This window comes from Phocoena sinus, chromosome 4 (genome assembly GCF_008692025.1).
Source record: "Phocoena sinus isolate mPhoSin1 chromosome 4, mPhoSin1.pri, whole genome shotgun sequence".
Lineage (NCBI taxonomy): Eukaryota > Metazoa > Chordata > Mammalia > Artiodactyla > Phocoenidae > Phocoena > Phocoena sinus.
In genome coordinates this window covers 23,333,595-23,350,706 of record NC_045766.1, presented here as the reverse complement: position 1 = coordinate 23,350,706, position 17,112 = coordinate 23,333,595, and the positions used below count along the sequence as shown (strand labels likewise).

The following is a 17,112-nucleotide window of genomic DNA, read 5'->3' as shown; positions in this document are numbered from 1 at the left end:
GATTGGTTTGTTTATATTTTGTGTTTCTTCCTGGTTCAGTCTCGGAAGGTTGTGCTTTTCCAAGAATTTGTCCATTTCTTCCAGGTTGTCCGTTTTATTGGCATAGAGTTGCTTGTAGTAATCTCTCATGATCCTTTGCATTTCTGCAGTGTCAGTTGTTACTTCTTTTTCATTTCTAATTCTGTTGATTTGGGTCTTCTCCCTTCTTTTCTTGATGAGTCTGGCTAGTGGTTTATCAGTTTTGTTTATCTTCTCAAAGAACCAGCTTTTAGTTTTATTGATCTTAGCTATCGTTTCCTTCATTTCTTTTTCATTTATTTCTGATCTGATCTTTATGATTTCTTTCCTTCTGCTAACTTTGGGGGTTTTTTGTTCTTCTAATTGCTTTATGTGTAAGATTAGGTTGTTTATTTGAGATGTTTCTTGAGGTAGGATTGTATTGCTATAAACTTCCCTCTTAGAACTGCTTTTGCTGCATCCCGTAGGTTTTGGGTCATTGTGTTTTCATTGTCATTTGTTTCTAGGTATTTTTTGATTTCCTCTTTGATTTCTTCAGTGATCTCTTGGTTATTTAGTAGCGTATTGTTTAGCCTCCATGTGTTTGTATTTCTTACAGTTTTTTTTCCTGTAATTGAAATCTAGTCTCACAGCATTGTGGTCAGAAAAGATACTTGATACGATTTCAATTTTCTTAAATTTACCAAGACTTGTTGTGTAACCCAAGATATGACCTATCCTGGAGAATGTTCCGTGAACACTTGAGAAGAAAGTGTATTGTTATTTTTGGATGGAATGTCCTATAAATATCAATTAAGTCCATCTTGTTTAATGTGTTATTTAAAGCTTGTGTTTCCTTATTTATTTTCATTTTGGATGATCTGTCCATTGGTGAAAGTGGGGTGTTAAAGTCCCCTACTATGATTGCATTACTGTCGATTTCCCCTTTATGGCTGTTAGCATTTGCCTTAAGTATTGAGGTTCTCCTATGTTGGGTGCATAAATGTTTACAATTGTTATATCTTCTTCTTGGATCGATCCTTTGATCATTATGAAGTGTCCTTCTTTGTCTCTTTTAATAGTCTTTATTTTAAAGTCTATTTTGTCTGATATGAGAATTGCTACTCTAGCCTTCTTCTTAGTTCTTTATTTTAGTATGTTGTACCATTATGTAGTTTTGTCAGGTTTACTGAAGCATAATTTCCATACATTAAAATTCACCCTTTTAAATGTATAGTTTGATGAGTTGTGCAATCAATCTTCTCTTCCCACCAGATCCTGGTAACCAATGATCTGATTTTGGTTTCTATAGTTTTGTCTTTTCTAGGATGTCATATTAATGGAATCACACAGTGTGTAGCCTTTTGTGATGAGTGTCCTAACTTGGCATACTACTTTTAAGATTCATCTGTGTTACTGCATATATTTCACTAGTTTGTTCCTGTGTCAACTTGGATAGGCTGAATTATGTTTCCCAGAATTCTCTCCCATGTATGCTTCTAGGTAGGGTGGGCACAAGAAACATTTCAGTGTGAAATTTGGTGGGGAGAAATGGAGCAGCAGCCATTTGGCGTTTTTTTGCAGGCACTTTCATAGTTTACACATGTTGAAACTTATCTGCTGGCTCAACCTGCTGGTGAAGGTCGGCAGCCAGGACTCTAATCATTCCACCTTTCCTTGGCTTGTCCTTCAGTTTCTTTAATTCTGGACCAAGTGTGTTTAGCAACGTGGCAAAGGGTAACTTCTCCCACAGGATTCCCACACCATCAAGGTTGGAGACAGTGACAAGTGACAAGGGTCTGAGACCGTCCTCATGGGTTCCAGCTTATCCCCATTTCTTCCCCCTGACACCTATTTTCCTCTTCCAACAGCCAACCTGGTGAACTTCAAGCTCCAGTATTAGATGCAAAAACAACAGCCTCAGAGACTGCTTAACCAACTCCAACAATTGTGTAATGTCAAATCCCTGTAAACAAATCACTGTACACACAAACATATGTGCCTGCCAATATCCTAGTAGTTCTGCTTCTCTGACTGAACTCTGACTGATACGATTCCTTTTTATCACTGAGTAGATTTCCATTGTATGGATGTAGGATTTACTTACCCATTCACCAGTTCACGGGCATTTGGCTGTTTTCAGTTTGGGATCATGAATAAAGCTGCTATAAACACTCACATACAGGTCTTTGTATAGTCATATTATTTCAAAATATGGTATTTACAAATATAAAAAGAAATAGCTAAAAGAGTCAACTATCATTGCCACCAGAGGCAGGAAGAGGTACAAAGGGGTCTGATGTTGATGTTTTGCATTTTAGACCTTTGTTGCTATAATTTAAAAAAACAACAGTGAACTGTATACTTTAAATTTTATGATATGTGAATTATATCTCAATTAAAAGTATAAAAGTATACAATAAAACAATGAACAAACTGTCAATTTATAATCTAATGTCAAGTTTTATTTACCTTTTTTCTTACAATATGCTGTCATTCAAAATATACTTCGTAAGTAACTCATGCATACAGTAGGCACTCTATAAATATTTTGATTTAATAATTAGATATTTTTTAGAATGACTAAAAACCCTGATGTAAAATCCCAATTGGGAAGTGCTTAATCCCATCATAGACAAAATATATAACTTTACGATAAACATTTTTATAAGAATTTGCCCATAAAAGGGAACACTTACAATTTGGAAATTAAAAAATAAAAAGTAAAAAGCAAGATGAAACACAACACTAACATATTTCAACATTGATCCCTGGATCGGTGGTACTTATAGACCAAGGGCTACCTGCACCCTGTGGCCTTAAGACCATCTGACATTCAGTTAAGAAGGTAATTATATACATAATAACCTCTTAACTGGAAATGTTGCATGAATAAATAAGGAATAGCCTATGACAGAAATGTTAACTATATCCCTTACATGAGCACAGGAAAAAAATTTAAATATATACTTTATTCTCCAATTTAAAAAGTCAATGCTTTTCACCCTAAGCATCAAGAATGAGCCACAAAGAAGCATGAAGTCCCGTTTCTAGAACTATGTTAAATCCTGTGGAAAATACTTTTGGATATAAGATCAAGAACCTTAGTCCAAAAGTAAAACAAATCCTTGCATTAAAGGGTCTTCCAATGTTTACACAAACAAAACAGGCTGTGACCATACATGACAAAGAAATACCTTCTAAATCCTTATTTTGGGTTAGCTTTATAACTAGGAACATTCACTCCAGCTTGAAAAAAAATTATATCACTTTTATGATAATAAAAAATTAAAAGCCAATAAATCCCTAACCTTAGAGAAGTAGCTGTGCAAACTTATAAACATAATCAAATACTCTATAGCTACAAAATGAAAAGTCTACTAACTATATTTTTCAAAAACTATATAATTCTATAAAAATTTAAATACGTGGACTCTATCAATACATGGAAATGTATATATAAAATACTATTAAGTGAAAAAAGCAAAATGAAAAATATAAAGTGATTACAACCATGTAAAAGTAAATATATTACAGTAACAAACATTGAGGTGAATTTAAATTTATAGACACAAATAGATTCAAACATTCATTAGGGCTTTATCTTTGTTGCTTAAGATTATAACAAAAGAAAAAAGAAAAAATAGACTACTGTTTTAGATAAACCTATACTCCTAAACAATAAATACTGAACTATATATGTAAACTCCTAAAACAAAGATTTTAAAAAACAAGACTTCTATATCTCAAGTGTACCCTATGGAAGGAGATCAGTCCACATTTGCTGATCTTCATTTTTACAAAACCTTCTGGCAATAGTCACTACAATTCTAATGCTGTCCTTCTTAAGCAGAAAGGGAAAAAAAATTTAAGCACCGTTTAAATAAGAAAACTAAGCAGCATGCTAACAAAATCTATCTACTTAATCTGTTTCATTACTGCAAAAAGCCACGAACAGAGGGTTTTAAAAAAACTAATCGTATATACATATTTTACATAACATATATTTATGCTATAAATATTTTAAAGAATGGCTTTTACATAATTCTTTATTTCAATATATATCTTACTAATTTAATTGCAAGTTATACAAATGCAGTCTTTCAGATTTATTATTGAAAATTATACTCTACGTGATTTAGAAAATCGCTAATTTCTTGGATAAAACATAGCATATTTAGAAGTCCGAAAGCCAAGTAAATCCCTTATTTCATTTCGGAATTTTGACAGATCTTGGCGCAGTTCATTTAGATTTTCCACAGTTGCCTGATCTGTACTTTGCATCTTTTGTCTCATGGAAGTCAAGTAACGATGCACTAAACAGCACATCACTTTTTGGTAGTTTTCATCTCTCTTTTGCTTCAAATTTCTCCATTCCTTCAAAACAAAAACTATGATACTAACAATGTGCATAAAAATATTTAAATGAGGTGGATTTTTAAAAAAATTTACAGATACAAACACATATCTTGTAATGCTTTATTAGACTATATTTTTGCCACTACATGTTACAAAATAATGTTCAACACATTTGAAACATGCCATGCATATTTGTTTTATTCATTTACCTGTACACTTACCTTGATTTAAGATCTTTAGTTTATAGTAGGGATTAGCAAACTATGACCCACAGGCCAAATATGACCCACTTCCTGTTTCTGATGGCCTATGATCTAAGAATGGCTTTTACAGATGAACATTTTGTAATCAATTTGATGATGGGGACTACTAATTTTGAACTCCAAATAAACAAAATGTTATTTCCCCCCAAAATGGAATTCTATTCATTAATAGAGCTGTATTATAAAAAAAAAGTGTTACTCAATTATTCTTATATGTTTAATTTCATCAATAAAAATTTTGTGGAAATTTGTTTTCTCTCTTGTTATATTACTACCCACATAAAACCTACAATTTTTTCACAGCCCACAAAGTCTAAAATATTTATTATCCGGTCATTTACAGAAAAAGTTTGCCAATTCCTGGCTTATAGCAACATGTATTGAATTATTAATGTATTGAACAACTTTCAAGAAGAACCAGAAAAATATGCATTGACTCTAAGAGTCACTCTTATGCTGACAGCCTAGGTATTCTGAATATTTTCCTTGTTTTAAAACTGTGAGATGAGAATTCATGAAAAAAATCACAGCTCTCTCTCTCATTTTCAATAAATATTTATTGAATCCTTACTTTATGTTAGATACTATGCTATGCATTAGGGATACAGGAGTGAAAAAAAGAAGTCTTAGCCCTTGTTTTTTTTAAGCTGTTTTGCTAATTGCTTTATAACCACAACAAATTAGTACAGAGAATGCCCTGTACAAAAAACACAGCATATTTATGCTTTAGGAACATCTGAGATTAGTAATTATTAAAATTATCATGTTGCAGTTCAACCATCTAACTTCTTACCTTTAAGCTGTTCTGCCGTTTAACCTTGCCTTTCGATGTATGAGAGCAAATCCATTTACTGAGGCTACTAATCATATAGCAGATAGTCTTTGGCGAAGGAATGATGTTGAAAGGTGGGGGTAATGTACATTTGTCATCAAAGTAGCTAAGCCACAACTTTGCTCGAGCAAACTTCCATTCTTTGTCTTCATGATTCTATAAGAGGCAAGTGAAAAACCAACACAGGATATGAATAGGCATGCACACACACACAGTAGACCTGGTATGAAGAGATTGTTTAAGATTGTTCAAATGTTTCCAGACCTTGTAGGTAAAAATTTGGTTCAAGACTTGCAGTTAATATACATTACTTACATTAAAAAAAAATCTATATTTAATTTTTAAATGACACATTCTTAATTCTTTTAAATCTTTGCCTTATCTACTACATACATTTGGTATGGTCTGAAGAGAATATAAAATTTTTAAAAGAATGAACACTTACTGCTATCAACTGAAAACTTTTATGAAGCATTGCCACCAGCAGCTTAGTAAGCACAATCACAACCACAACATTGTATGTCCCAACAATAACAGCTCCGACGAAGGACTGTAATTCTTCTCCGTAGCTAAATCTTGTGACAAAGATTGCCACATGTGCTAAGGAGAAAATATACCAGAACAAAGCAAAGCAAGTGCCGATGAACCTGTGAAGACAATTACATTTCTGTTTAAAAGGAATTTTAAGTTAATTAGCAAAAATAAAGAATTCATTTATATCAACATTACCTAAAGAATACATAGATAGCCCAGGAGTAATATTTTATACAATAACTGAGGTTGGACCCAACATCACAGATATGTCTTACTTTAAACAAAGAAACAAACTCAAAAGGAAGATAAATTATTCCTGTTTAATCTCTTACTACTTCTCTGTCTTTTCTCAACAGAGCAGCCTACGATCCTGTAATACTTAGTTAGATTTTGCCACTTCTTCGCTCAAAAACTTCAAATGGCTCTCAAGCTCAACAGCCCAAAGTGCATACAAGGGCCAACAAGGTCCTACATGATCCCATTACCTTTCTTTCTTTTTTTCCCTTCCTTTATTTCTTTCTTTCAATTGAAGTATAGTTGATTTACAATATTATGTTAGTTTTAGGTGTACAGCATAGTGATTCAGTATTTTTGCAGATCATACCCCATTATAAATTATTACAGGATAATGGCTATAATTCCCTGTGCTATACAATATATCCTTGTTGCTTATCTATTTTATACATAGTGGTTTGTATCTGTTAATCTCATACCCATAATTTGTCCATCCCTGCTTCCCTCTCCCCTTTGGTAACCACAAGTTTGTTTTTCTATATCTGTGAGTCTGTTTCTCTTCTGCATATACATTCATTTGTATTATTGTTTAGATTCCACACAGAAGTAACATTATACAGTATTTGTCTTTCTCTGTCTGACTTATTTCACTACGTATAATATTATCTAGATCCATGCACATTGTTGCAAATGGCAAAATTTCATTCTTTTTTATGGTTGAATATTAAATTGTGTGTGTATTTATATGGATTAAAAAGATGGAATATATATATACCACCTTCTTCATTCATTCATCTGTCGACGGGCCCTTGGGTTGCTTCCATATCTTGGTTACTGTAAATAGTCCTGCTATGAACATTGGGGTGCACGTATCTTTTCAAATTAGTGCTTTCATTTTTTTCTGGCTATATAACAAGGAGTGGAATTGCTGGATCATACAGTAGTTCTATTTTTAGTTTTTTAAGGAACCTCCATACTGTTTTCCACAGTGGCTGCACCAATTTACATTCCCACCAACAATGTATGAGGTTTCTTTTTTCTCCACATCTTCTCCGACATTTGTAATTTGTAGAGTTTTTGATGATGGCCATCCTGACTGGTGTGAGATGATATCTCATTTTTGCTTTGATTTGCATTTCTCTAATAATTAGTGATGTTAGGCACCTTTTCATGTGCCTGTTAGTCATCTGTATGTCTTCTTTGGAAATATGTCTATTCAGGTCTTCTGCCTATTTTCTGATTGTGTTATTTGCTTTTCAATATTGAGTTGTATCAGCTGTTTACATATTTTGGATATTAACCCTCTGTCAGTCACATGATTTGTAAATATTTTCTCCCATTTTGTAGGTTGTCTTTCCGTTTTGTCAATGGTTTCCTTTGTTGTGCAAAAGCTTTTAACTTTAGTTAGGTCCATTTGCTTATTTTTGCTTTTATTTCTTTTGCCTTAGGAGACTGATACAAAAAAATATTGCTATGATGTATGTCAAAGAGTGTTCTATGTTCTCTTCTAGGAGTTTTACTGTGTCGTGTCTTACATTTAGGTCTTTTAACCACTTTGAGTTTATTTGTGTATATGGTCTGAGGGAATATTCTAATCTCATTATTTTATGTGTAGCTGTCCAGTGTTTCTAGCACCACTTGTTGAAGAGAGTGTCTTTTATCCACTGTATATTCTTGCCTTGTTTGTCATTGATTAATTGACCAAAGGTGCATGGGTTTATTTCTGGGCTCTCTATTCTGTCCCACTGATCTGTTTTTGTGCCAGTATCATGCTGTTTTGATTTCTGTAGCTTTGTAGTATAGTCTGAAGTCTGGGAGGCTTACACCTCCAGCTTTGTTCATTTTTCTCAAGATTGCTTTGGCAATTCAGGGTCTTTTCTGGCTCCATATGAATATTAGGATTATTTGTTCTAGCTCTGTGAAAGATGTTATGGGTATTTTGATAGGGACTGCATTAAATCTGTAGATTGCTTTGGGTAGTTTGGCCATTTTAACAATGGTAATTCTTCCAATCCAAGAACACGGGGTAACTTTCCATTTGTATCATCTTCAATTTCCTACATCAATGTTTCATAATTTTCAGAGTACTGTCTTTCACCTCCTTGGTTAAGTTTATGGCTAGGTGTGATTTTAAATGGGATTGACTTTGGTTTTTTACTTTCTCTTTCTGATATTTCATTATTAGTGTATAGAAACTAATTAACATGCACAGATTTCTGTATGTTAACCTTGTATCCTGCAACCTTGTTGAATTCCCTTATTAGTTCTAATAGTTCTTTGGGTGGAGACGTTGGGATTTTCTATATAAAATATGTCATCTGCAAATAGTGAGTTTTACACCTTCCCTTCCAATTTGGATATGTCTTATTTCTTTTTCTTGTTTGATCACTGTGGCTAGGACTTCCAATACTTTGTTAAATAGAAGTGGTGAGAGTGGCCATCCTTGTCTTGTTCCTGAATTTAATGGGAAAGCTTTCAGCTTTTCATCATTGAGTGTGATGTTGACTATGGGTTTGTCAAATGGCCTTTATCACATTGAGATATGTTCCCTCTATTCCCGCTTTGATGAGTTTTTATCATGAATGGATGTTGAATTTTGTCAAACACTTTTTCTGCAACTATTGAGATGACCATGTGATTTTTATCCTACCTTTTGTTAATGTTGTGTATCACATTGATTGATTTGCATATATTGAACCATCCTTGTGACCCTGGAGTAAATCCGACTCAATCATAGTGTATGATCCTTTTTACACATTTTTAGATTCAGTTTGCAAATATTTTATTGAGGATTTTTGCATCTATATTTACCAAAAATATTAGCCTGTAATTTGCTTTGCACTGTCTTTGTCTGGTTTTGGTATCAGGATAATGGTGGCCTCATAGAATGAATTTGGGAGTGTTCCATCCTCTTTAATTCTTTGGAATACTTTGAGAAGGATAGGTATTAATTCTTTATATGTTTGGTAGAATTCCCCTGTGAAGCCATCCCATTTTGGACTTTTGTTTGCTGGGTTTTTTTTTTTACAAATCCAATTTCACTTCTAGTGATCAGTATGTTCAAATTGACTGTTTCTTCTTGATTCAGTCTTGGCAGGCCGTATGTTTCTAGAAATTTGTTCATTTCTTTTTGGTTGTCCAATTTTTTGGCATATAACTGTTCATAGTATTCTCTTATGATTTTTTTGTATCTCTGTGGTGTTGGTTTGTTATTTCTCCACTTTCATTTCTTATTTTGTTTATTTGGGTAAAGGCTGGCTTTTTCTTCTTGGTAAGCCTGGCTAAAGGTTTATCAATTTTGTTAATCTTTTCAAAAAACCAGTTCTTGGTTTCATTGATCTTTTCTGTTTTTTATCTCTATTTTATTTATTTCCACTCTGATCTTTATTATTTCCTTCCTTCCTTCCTTCTGCTGACTTGGGGCTTTGCTTGCTCTTTTTCTAATTCTTTTAGCTGGTAGGTTAAGATATTTGTTTGAAATTTTTCTTATTTCTTGAGGAAGGCCAGTATTGCTATAAATTTCCCTCTTAGAACTGCTTCTGCTGCATCCCTCAAATTTTGGAAAGTTGTGTTTCCATTTTCATTTGTCTCGAGCTATTTTCTGATTTCCTCTTTGATTTTATCATTGACCCATTGGTTTTTTAGTAGCATGTTATTTAGTCTCCACGTGTTTGTTCTTTTCCCATTTTCCTTTCTATAGTTGATTTCTAGTTTCATATCACTGCAGTCAGAAAAAAATGCTTCATATAATTTCTATTCTCTTAAATTTATTAAGGCTTGTTTTGTGGCCTAGTACATGATCCATCCTGGAGAACGTTCCATATACACATGAAAAGAATGTGTATTCTGCTGTTCTGGGATGGAATGTCCTGTAAATACCAATTAAGTTCAACTGGTCTATGGTGTCATTTAGGAACACTGTTTTCTTACTGATTTTGTTTGGATGATCTATCCATTGATGTCACTGAGAGGTTAAAGTCCCCTACTACTATTGTATTACTATCAATTTCTCCCTTTATGTCTGTTAGTATTTGCTTTATATATTTAGGTGCTCCTGTATTGGGTGCATATATGTTAATGAGTGTAACATCCTCTTTTGTGTATCCCTTTATCATTATACAGTGCTCATCTTTGTCTTTTGTTACAGACTTTGTTTTAAAGTCTATTTTGTCTGATATGAGTACTGCTATCCCTGCTTCTTTGTCATTTTCATCTGCATGAAGTATCCTTTTCTATCCCTCACTTTTTCTTTGTTTCTTTAGCCCTGAAGTGAGTCTCTTGCAGGCAGCATATTGAAGGGTCTTGTGTTTTCATGGAATCAGCCACCCTATGTCTTTTGATTGGAGCATTTAGTCCATTGACATTTAACGTAGTTATTGATAGGTATGCAGTTATTACCATTTTATTCCTTGTTTTCCAGTTGTTTTTGTAGTTCTCTTCTGTTCATTTCTTCTTTTTGTTTCTCTTGTTGTGGTTTGATGATTTCCTTTAGTAGTATGCTTGAGTTCCTTTCTTTTTGGTTTTTGCATATCTATCATAGGTTTTTTTTTTTTTTTTCAGTACGCAGGCCTCTCACTGTTGTGGCCTCTCCCATTGTGGGGCACAGGCTCCGGATGCACAGGCTCAGTGGCCATGGCTCAGGGGCCTAGCCACTCCGTGGCACGTGGGATCTTCCCAGACCAGGGCACGAACCCGTGTCCCCTGCATCGGCAGGCAGACTCTCAACCACGGTGTCACCAGGGAAGCCCTATCATAGGTTTTTGATTTGTGTTTACCATAGGGCTCATATATGCTGTCCCATAATTATATCTACTTGTTTTAAACTGATAGTCATTTAAGTTCAAACACATTTTAAAAGATCTGCATTTTTACCCCCCTCACCCACATTGTGTTTCTAATGTCATATTTTATATTTTCATGCTTATCTCTCAACTGTTTACTGCATTTATAGTTGCTTTTGTGTGTATGTTTTTTTCTTTTCATCTAGGTACTGGCTTTTTAAGTAATCTTCAATCCTTACTATGTAACTGCCTTTCCTAGTGGGATTTTCCCTTTCCTATAGATTCTTGCTTCTTTTCCATTTAGATAAGACCCTTCAACATTTTTTAGGTTTACTATTGATGAATTCTTTTAGTTTTTGATTGTCTGATAAGTTCTTTATTTCTCCTTCTATTCTAAATGATAATCTTGCTGGGTAGAGTATCCTAGGTTGTAGGTTTTTTCCTCTCAGCACTTTGAATATATCAAGCCTCTCCCTTTTGGCCCACAAAGTTTCTGCAGAGGAAATCAGCTGATAGTCTTATGGGGATTCCCTTGAATATGACTGATTTTCTCTTCATGCCTTTAGAATTCTCTCTTTATCTTTAACTTTTGCCATGTTGTTTATGGTATGTCTTGATGTGGGTCTGTTTGGTTTCATCTTGTTTTGGATCCTCTGTGCTTCCTGTACCTGGATATCTGTTTCCTTCTTCAGATTTGGGAAAGTTTCAGCCATAATTTCTTAAAATACATTTTTGATCCCCTTCTCTCTCTTCTCCTTCTGGAACCCCTATTATGTGAATGTTGGTATGTTTAATGTTATCCTAGAGATCTAGTGGACTCCTTTTGTTTTTTTGTTTATTTTCATTTGTCTTTCTTTCTGCTGTTCTGATTGGGTGATTTCCATTATTCTATCTTCCAGATCACTTATGTGTTCTTCTGTGTCACTTAGGCTGTTATTCAGAGTGTTTTTTATTTCAGATATTGAATTGCCTATTTTTGTTTGGGTCTTTTTTATATTTTCTAGTTCCTTGTTAAAATGATCTTTGTTTAGATCAATTCTCTTGATCTAAACTAATTTAGTTAGCATTTTTATTACCAATGACGTGAATTCTTTACCTGGTAAATTGTTTATTTCTGTTTCATTATTTATTTTTTCAAGGTTTTTCTCTTACTTTTTCAATTGAGAGTAGTTCCTCTGTCTTTTCATTTTACTTAACTTTCTTTGCCTCTATGAATTTAGGTGAATCAGTTACCTATTGTGGTCTTGAAGGGGTGTTCTTATGTGTGTACCCAATGCCTTTGGTGGGATGGCTGGATTTGATGTGGACACCAGTGTTTCCTCAGGGTATGCTGGCAGCTATGACCTTGGTAGGAGGTGTGGCTAGAGATGGAAGAGCTACAGCCCACGCAGGGTGTGAGGTGCGATGTTCTCTTTGCTCACTGGCCATCACTGCCCTGTGGGATCTGCTCCCAAGCTGCTGGAGTAAAAGCCCTGAGGGTCAGGCTAGAGCTGGCTCTGTTCCTTTTCAAGTGTGTTTTTCCTTCTCCCCACACCAGGATCTTTGCCCCAAAGGAGGGGGGTGCTGAAGCAAGTGGGGTTCATGCACTTATAGAGGTCTAACGCACTACCTGTGTAGGTGTCCGTGGCTCCACTCAGATGCAGCCCATGGTCGTGTCTTTTCCCTGGTATTGGCCACCCCAGATCTAGCACTGTGCTATGGTGTGAAGTGAGTGGGTCCAGAGCATCCACTCAGTCTGGGCTTGGGCACATAGCAAGGTGGCCACAGGAAACCCAGCAGCTGTGCTGCTGTCAAAACTCTGGGCTGCTTCTGGGGTGCCACTGGAGTAAGCTCCAACAATGGCAGCTGCCACACCACCTGGGCTACGCTCCAGGACTGGTTGCCTCTATGTCACAAGGACGAGTCTTCTCCCAAGTCCTGGATGCCCTAGATCCAGTGCCATCCTGTGATGTGGAATGAGTGGAGCTGGGGTATTCTCTCAGTTTGGGCTGGGGAGAGCAGCAAGGTGGTCACAGGAAACCTGACAGCCACTAGGGCAGACCTCTCTCTGCCCTAGCAGGGGGCAAGCCAGCACCTGCACCCCTCATTAGTGGCATCCAGGCTGTTCCAGCCTTTCTATCTCTCCCAGGGTTTCTCCAGCCAGTTAAGGGGGCTTGTCTCCTATGCGTAGAAACCAGACTGGAACATCCAGTCTGTGGCTTGACCCACTAACTCCCCAGGGCGAGTATCCACCTGTGTAATCTCCCTTTTCCTTTGAATCCCTTCCCGGGGCACAGGTCCTGACCAATCACTTTCTTCTCATCCTACCCGATTACATGTATACGTTTCTTAAAGCCTTTGTTGTACAGGAGTCCTTCTGCCTCTTTCCAGCTAGCTTTCAGTGAGAATTATTCCACATGTAGATGTATTTTTGATGTGCTTGTGGGGGGAGGTGAGCTCCAAGTTCTCTTACTCCACCATCTTGATCCGCTTTATTCCCCATTACTTTCCTGACCTAATCTACTACAGCTCTCGCTCTGATTCACTACATACAATCCACGCTGACCTCCTGGCTTTTTCTTGAACATACCAACCACACTCCCATCTCAAGGCATTTGCATTTGCCATTCCCCTATCTGCCAACGCTCCTCCTCCAGATACCTTTTCATGGCTTGATCCTTCACCAGCTTTATATCTTTACTTGGATGTCATCTTTTGTGAGGCCTTCCTTAACCTCCTACCTAACTAAAGCTACACCCTCTCACACAAAAATCCTCCCTGGCCCAAGCTTTATTTGGGCTACAGGCAAGGGCCTGTGTAACACTGATATATACTATATCAGTACTGTGCAATATGCTATATATTTTATTTTTATTGCCTGTATCACCTCAACAGAATAATAAACTCCATGAGGGTAGTGTTGTTCACTGATACTTCATTTACTTAGCACTTAGAACAGGGTCTGGCATACTGAAGGTGTTAGATGAATATTTATTACTCATTTAATCTTATTCCTTAAATAAACTAAAGAATAGTTGGTACATAATAGGAATACAACAAACGTGTAATTCTACACCTCTTCTCCGTTATTTTATCTAAGAATGTGGGGAGGTATTTTGTCTGCCTCACAACTGGTTGTTCAATTCCTTCCGATACAATAAATTAGAGAAAAAAAATGTTCTTGAAGCTTTAACAATCTCAACCCTAATGACCTCCTAAGAAGTGTTGAAATCTGAGAGTGCTTTGGTTGTAACAATGACTGAGAATTGCCACTGACAATTAATACTTGAAGGGCAGAGCCGTGGAACATCTCACAATACATATATAGGACCCACAAAGGACTGTCCTGCCCAAAATGCTAAGAGTGCACAAAATGCAAGAGTTCCTCTGTTAAGATAGACTGTAGTTGAGGAGACAATGTAATAACTCAGGCCACTAATTATTTAAGATTCTATGTGTAAAGGTGACTATAAATGATTCATGAAAAATAAGTATTTCTTATTCAAAATGCATTTCTTAAAGAAAATTTGAAGTCCTAGTTCTGTAGGTATGAATTCACATATAACACAACAGAAAGACAGACATACATTTACTAAAAATTTAAAAGACACTCACGAATGGAAGGTATCATTGCTTTGCTGTTCACAGAAGATGCCTACACAGTCCTTCTGTTCTTTTGGAGTATAGTCTTTATCATACAGTTGTGTCAGTCCAATTGTGAAAGAAAACAAAACAAGAAGAAACATTCCAAGAAATTTTCCAAAATCTTGTAACATCTGTCCCATTGAAATCTGTGGAATATATTACATAGGCATTCATTAAAATCATCAGGAAAACAAAATATGAAAAACTAAATGACCAGGCAAGAAAACATATGATCCACAAGGCTACTCCTTTTTTTCCACCTGTTTGAGATATTTCATCACTTTTAAAACACCAAAAATCCAGTTGTCAAACAGAAAGCCATTCTGATCATGCCAGCACTGTGAGTGTTGGATGGTACATTCCTTGAATCTGGACCAAGTCTGCAGAGGATACTTTTGCTATGAAGGTAGAGGAAGAGACCTAGAGATTTAAGAAAAGGCCTAATTTGCAAGGGATGAAAGGAAAATTCTTTGCTAAAACCTAAAGGGAAGTAAATGCTTATATTTATAGCTTCTCAAAGTTTACAAATATAAAACCATTAGGACATAAAGTATTTCATTTGATTTTTGCAACCAATTTAAACCACTTCCTGAAGAACAGCATTTCCCCCTCTAGGACTGTCCTAATCTCTTTTGCCAAGGTGATCAATTCTCTTTCATTTGGGGTCTATTATAAGAAAAAATTATACGTGTTAAGTCAAATGAGAGGGTCTAATACTTATGTGAGTATCTACCATAATTTAGACATGTGTAATGCATCTGGGAGCTTTATTCAAGCCTAATTTCCTTCTCATTTAATACTCTTTCAAATTCTGGGGAATAGGTACTTTTCATAAATTCTTGTTATTTAAATTGGCATACAAATTTGGAGAATAATTTAACATTACGCTTTGATCCCAAAATTCTATCCCTAGGAATTTAGCCAACAGGAAGTACACAAAGATGCATTACATACAAGGATTTTCATTGTAGCGCTGTAGAAAAAGAAATTAGAACATCCTAAATGTTGTTGTTAAAAAGAATGAAGTGCTATGTGCTGGCATAGAAAGATGCCAACAAAACATTAAGTCAAAAAAGCAGAGTACACAACAGTATTAAACAGCTATTTTTTAAAGGATAGGTTAGATATATATTTTCATATAGATAAGGTTTGATATGCACAGGAAATTTCTGGAAGTTTACACAAGAAACCATTAACAGTGCTTGTCTATGGGAGGTAGGACTAGGGGTGTGGTTTGAATCTTCTTTGCTATATGCATTTATTACTTTTAAGATACAAAAATTAAGTGTTTAGAAATAATCCCTCCTCAAATGTAACCAGGCCAAATTTATATAATTAGTGAAATCCAACTTCAAATAAAATTCCGAACTCCCTCGAGCCTGTCAAAATAACGCATGCCAATCACCGACGACACAAAATAGTAGCAGCAGGCAAGTGGCCAAGCCCCTCCAGCCCACTATAGTGAGCCAGCTAATTAAGTCGAAGAGGTGTGGTAAAATTTTTAGGCACAGCACAAGCCAGTATTCCAGGCGACTTGGAGTGGGGAGGTCCACTATGCCTGACTTTTATGCACTTGATTAGCATGTGACTCTTTTCAAAATCTTATGCTTCCCTCACTTAGCCCCCTTGCCAAATTCTGATGGAAGCAACAGAAAACTTTTAGAATCAGAAAGCTCAAAATGTGTGAGAAAGAGAAGAAATACATTTCTCTCTTAATCAATGATAGCTTTATTAGGTCACTTTGGAAAGAAATCACTTATTCAGATTGTGACTGCTTAGAATAAAGCCATATCGTGTTAGTAGAGAACCTAATAATGTATGACAGTGAGAGTACAATAACTGCTTTAGATAAGTACAGAAAAGATTGGATTTGAAGAAAATTTAGACACTGTGAGCTTAAAGGTAAATAAAGTTTTCCAAGAGTGACCATGTATGCTGTTATAATTTTAATTTCAAAAACTCAGTCCAAAAGTGAAAGCCTTAATTTAATATTACTGGGGTTTTTTTGTTTTTGTTTTTGTTTTTTTTTGCGGTACGCGGGCCTCTCACTGTTGTGGCCTCTCCCATTGTGGAGCACAGGCTCCGGATGCGCAGGCTCAGCGGCCATAGCTCATGGGCCCAGCCGCTCTGCGGCATGTGGGATCTTCCCGAACCGGGGCACGAACCCGTGTCCCCTGCATCGGCAGGCGGACTCTCAATCACTGCGCCACCAGGGAAGCCCTTAATATTACTGTTTTAAAGATAAGAGTAATTTAATTTCAATATCAAGATGAGCAATATTTAATGAGAACACTACAAACTTCATGACTTGTTTTTTAAAAACATGATATTAGTTCTTGTATAACATGGAAGAACCAAAATTAGCTACAGTGGATATCGCTGAGGTGAACATTAGCTTGAAGAGCACACTAATGAAACATTCATGTGAAATGCAAACATTAAAAGCAGTAAATTAATTTTAGTCTGAGAAAGATTATAAGGTTCTTTT

The 17,112-nt window shown here is 35.7% G+C and overlaps 1 protein-coding gene across 1 annotated transcript in view; it reads right to left on the bottom strand.

Annotated features, from left to right (window-relative positions):
• Window positions 1–2,436: 2,436 nt before the first annotated feature.
• Window positions 2,437–17,112, bottom strand: part of TRPC1 (transient receptor potential cation channel subfamily C member 1) — a 64,387-nt gene continuing 49,711 nt past the window's right edge. Inside the window, 4 exon segments of the mRNA XM_032631300.1 lie at window positions 2,437–4,374; window positions 5,413–5,607; window positions 5,897–6,098; window positions 14,595–14,770. Of these exon segments, the coding sequence (XP_032487191.1) occupies window positions 4,147–4,374; window positions 5,413–5,607; window positions 5,897–6,098; window positions 14,595–14,770 (801 nt within the window). The 3' untranslated portion in view covers window positions 2,437–4,146.